Raw genomic sequence first — 4,498 nt, 5'->3', positions numbered from 1 at the left:
CAAAATGGTTTGAATTAATATTTTAATCACACTTTCCTATAAACCGGTTGATTCTGTCTCATCTATGTATGTATACACACCCACACAGAGAGAGAGACAGAGGCAAAAAGTGAAAACGATAGAAGGGAAAGCAAAGTTCTCTTCAACATCTTATTCCCTTTTCTCTGAAGCTATTTCCTTTTCCTGGGGTTTCCAGCATAAAGTGTGTGTGTGTGTGTGTGTGTGTGTGTGTGTGTGTACGCTGAAGAGAGATAAGGATCCCAACTACACCCTGTTAACTATTTTTCCTTTTGATTACAAGAAGCCTCAGATCACCCGGAGCGCGTTTGAAATGTGGGTTTGTACACGGTTAAAGGAGACAAACAATAAGAGAAATGCACAATTTCATTTCAACAGCCATTCCTTGGTAGAAAGCACTCGCTCCGTGTGGCTCCTAAGTGGCTGTCACTGTCGTCCCTGACACAGTTATATTCACAACAACAACAACAAAGTATGCGGAGGAAATTAAATTATATGGAAATCAATAGCATCTGACTGCTTCAAACAAATGTCTGTCACCGCGATTATTCTCCAGGAACCTATTTATAAACCATGAAAGAAAAAGGTTCTTGCAGCAAAAGACAGCATCTTCTGCATTCTGTGTTATTTATACCGTATACAGAGGAATGCACGGGAATAATTTAACATACAAATGCCCAGCTGTATACATTATATAACAGCTTGTTAGACGTCCCGGAGAGGAGGTGTGCCTAAGTAATGCGCATATATTCAGGGCTTGCAATTCGAGTTGCGGCGCGGGGTGGGGGGCGGCGTAGGAGGGAGGGAAACCGCCCAGAGGCTAGCAAGCTTCTATCTTGTCTTTCTCCCCCCCCCCCCCAAAAGGTGCCTACCCTCAGACAATAGCTGGCCCTTTTGATCTTCCAAACCCAAGGTGGGAAAGGTGAGGCGTGCAGTGCGCATGTCCGGGTAGCTACAGGTGCATCACCTGCGCTGTCCTTGCTGGTGGTCACTATAAGAGCGGCTCCCACGCGCCGGTCGCGGCCGGCGAGCGCGCGCGCGCGCAGACGCACGGCGCCGCGGAAAGGGAGAGCGCGCGTCAGACAGACGGAGACAGCTGATGCCTGTCAGCGCGGCGGGCCCGCGAGCTCTCGCGAGAGCTCCCCGGACCGGCCGCGAGAAGTGGGGCTCAGGTGTAAGAGGAGTGCATCCCGTCGGCGCACGGGGCTAGAGCTCTCGGAGAAGTGGGATCGCGTGGCCGGTGAGCGGCGGTCTGCGCGGTCAGAGGGAGCGCCGGGCGGCAGCGGCGGCGGCAGAAGCAGCAGCGGCCCCCGGCGTGTCCACCGGCTCCGCGCCGCCAGCCGCTACGGCTGCAGCCTCCGAAGGGAGGCCGGGGGAGCCAGCGTGCGCACTTTCCCGCGGACTTTCGGAGTGTTTGTGGATTTACATGCCAAGCCATCAAGATGATGTCCATGAACAGCAAGCAGCCTCACTTTGCCATGCATCCTACCCTCCCTGAGCACAAGTACCCGTCGCTGCACTCCAGCTCCGAGGCCATCCGGCGGGCCTGCCTGCCCACGCCGCCGGTAAGCGCCCCACGCCCGCGGACCTGGCCCGCGCGCCCGGCCCCTCCCAGTCTCAGAGACGCTGCATGTCGGGTGCTGATGTGTGCCCAGGTCCCGGTGCGGGAAGGGATTTTTAGAAGAATCCCGCTGCGAAGCACGCTTTGTACAGTGGCGCTTAGTGTCCTGTTTCCGTCGCCTCTGCCTCGGTGTCTGGCGCCGGCGATCGGAGTGGGGAGCTCTGGGGCCATGACTCTCGACTTCCCTCCACTTTCTCTGATAATTTCATGCCTTGGAAAGGCGGTCTCTGTGCGTGTTCGGGTGCGTGACACGGGTCCCCAGCTGCGAGTTACATCTCCATTTCTTCTTCTTTCCCCCTCCTTTTTCGTCTCCCACGCCTGTCCCCCGAATGTGTTCCTGTGTGCCATTCTCCTCTGCATCTTCCCCTCTCCCCACACTCCCGTCCTTTCTCATCTGACCCCCCTGTCTCATCCCCAATGTGTCCCTATTCTGTCTTTCCCGGTCGCCACTATCCCCACCCCTGTTGTTATTTTGGTTGTTTTGTGTTTGCCTTTTGCCTGTTGTGCTCTCCCACTCGTGTGTGGTTTTGTTTTGTGTTTTTGCTTTTTTGGTTTTGTGGTTTTTTTTGGTTTGGTTTGTGTCGCCTGCAGCTGCAGAGCAACCTCTTCGCCAGCCTAGACGAAACGCTGCTGGCGCGGGCAGAGGCGCTAGCGGCCGTGGATATCGCCGTGTCCCAAGGCAAGAGCCACCCGTTCAAGCCGGACGCCACGTACCACACGATGAACAGCGTGCCATGCACGTCCACGTCCACCGTGCCGCTGGCGCACCACCACCACCACCACCATCACCACCAGGCGCTCGAGCCTGGTGACCTGCTGGACCACATCTCGTCGCCCTCGCTCGCGCTCATGGCCGGAGCGGGCGGCGCGGGCGCGGCGGGCGGCGGCGGCAGCGCCCACGACGGCCCGGGGGGCGGCGGCGGCCCGGGGGGCGGCGGCGGCCCAGGCGGCGGCGGCCCCGGGGGCGGTGGCGGCGGCGGCGGCCCTGGGGGAGGTGGTGGGGGTCCGGGCGGCGGGCTGCTGGGCGGCTCGGCGCATCCGCACCCGCACATGCACGGCCTGGGCCACCTGTCGCACCCGGCGGCGGCGGCCGCCATGAACATGCCGTCGGGGCTGCCGCACCCCGGGCTGGTGGCGGCGGCGGCGCACCACGGCGCGGCGGCGGCGGCGGCGGCAGCGGCGGCGGGGCAGGTGGCGGCGGCGTCGGCAGCGGCGGCCGTGGTGGGCGCGGCGGGCCTGGCGTCCATCTGCGACTCGGACACGGACCCGCGCGAGCTCGAGGCGTTCGCCGAGCGCTTCAAGCAGCGGCGCATCAAGCTGGGCGTGACGCAGGCCGACGTGGGCTCGGCGCTGGCCAACCTCAAGATCCCGGGCGTGGGCTCGCTCAGCCAGAGCACCATCTGCAGGTTCGAGTCGCTCACGCTCTCACACAACAACATGATCGCGCTCAAGCCCATCCTGCAGGCGTGGCTGGAGGAGGCCGAGGGCGCGCAGCGCGAGAAAATGAACAAGCCCGAGCTCTTCAACGGCGGCGAGAAGAAGCGCAAGCGGACTTCCATCGCCGCGCCCGAGAAGCGCTCCCTCGAGGCCTACTTCGCGGTACAGCCCCGGCCCTCGTCCGAGAAGATCGCCGCCATCGCCGAGAAACTGGACCTCAAAAAGAACGTGGTGCGGGTGTGGTTTTGCAACCAGAGACAGAAGCAGAAGCGGATGAAATTCTCCGCCACTTACTGAGGGGGATGGGAGGTACCGGGCGGGGCGGAACGGGGAGGTGGAGGGGCATTTCGGGGGGCTTTCCTCGGGCCTGCTTCTCCTCCTCCAATTTAGAGTGTCCGTTGTTATCCTGCTTGCATTTGGGGAGTCCCTTCTTGAGTGTTCTCCACCTCCTCTCTGCTCACCCTGCCCTTATCCTCCCCCAGCCTGGAGGACTGGGGTGCATGGTGTGGACACAGGAGAGAAGGGTGGGGGGAGAAGAGGAGCATTTGGGAGAGCGGGGAGTGAAGGGAAGGAAAGCGGAGACAGGAGGAGGGGTTTTGAGGAGCAGGATGGTTCTGGGGGAGAGGGTGGGGGGGGACACTCGGGAAGGTTAGGGAAATGGACTGTTTTTGACCAGAGACACTTATCAAAATCTCCTGGGGACCAAGGAACTATGTACAAAAAGCAAAAACAAAAAACCTACCAACCACCAAAAACTAGACAAAAAGACAAACTAAAACAAAACAGAAAAGCCAAGGGGGAAAAAAATGCTTTAGAAATTTAACTTCGGAGAGCCGTATTCTGCAGCTTCATCCCCCCCCCCCCCCAGAGGAAAAAAAAGAGCACCACCACTCTTATCACCGCCCCAGCCCTACACACATGAACTGAGTCAAAAATCGAAAACCAGACCAACCAAAAGGTGAAATTCTCGGGTAGCGAAGCTAATTGTTCTGTGTGTTTAATTCCGTTTTCCTTCTAAGTCTCGCCCACACCCCATCCAAGTCCTCTTTGATTTATTTTCCCTTTTCCAATGAGACTCCGATGGCTGCTCTCCTTAGCCAAAAAGTGGGTGGGAACACAGCTGAAGGGCTTGGTGGGTGGGTGCTTGTTTAGGTGAAGTCCAAGTTTTCCAGGGATCAGGCCTGAAGGGTTGGGTGGGGGTCTTGAGGGAGAGAGAGCCGCAGTCTTTGAGCCGACTAAAAGGCAGAAATTACGGGCTCCGAAATAAATATTTTATTCTAAGAAAACAAAACCGTTTTAAACAGGTTTTTCTCTTTCCATTTTTGCTCTTATATCTAAGATCTTGAGAACAGACTATTTCAAAATAAGCTTTTCCCCTCACTCATAGAACTTGCCCTTTTATTTATTTTTTGAGCGTTTTAT

At 57.8% G+C, this 4,498-nt stretch overlaps 1 protein-coding gene across 1 annotated transcript; it reads left to right on the top strand.

Moving 5' to 3' along the window:
• The first annotated feature begins 1,195 nt into the window (after positions 1-1,195).
• Positions 1,196-3,636, top strand: POU4F1 (POU class 4 homeobox 1). Its single transcript, XM_047756037.1, has 2 exons — positions 1,196-1,583; positions 2,231-3,636. Exons 1-2 carry the CDS (start codon positions 1,461-1,463, stop codon positions 3,371-3,373), a joined length of 1,266 nt encoding a protein of 421 aa, XP_047611993.1. The 5' UTR covers positions 1,196-1,460; the 3' UTR covers positions 3,374-3,636.
• Positions 3,637-4,498: the final 862 nt, after the last annotated feature.

This window comes from Phacochoerus africanus, chromosome 13 (assembly GCF_016906955.1).
Source record: "Phacochoerus africanus isolate WHEZ1 chromosome 13, ROS_Pafr_v1, whole genome shotgun sequence".
Classification (NCBI taxonomy): domain Eukaryota; kingdom Metazoa; phylum Chordata; class Mammalia; order Artiodactyla; family Suidae; genus Phacochoerus; species Phacochoerus africanus.
Note: the sequence above shows the minus strand (reverse complement) of the source record. Positions and strands in the feature narration are given on the sequence as shown.

Coding starts and splice junctions, on each gene's coding strand:
- POU4F1 (XM_047756037.1), top strand. CDS start 1,461: ATGATGTCCATGAACAGCAAGCAGCCTCACTTTGCCATGCATCCTACC. Junction 1,584..2,230: donor CCTGCCTGCCCACGCCGCCG/GTAAGCGCCCCA, acceptor TGTCGCCTGCAG/CTGCAGAGCAACCTCTTCGC.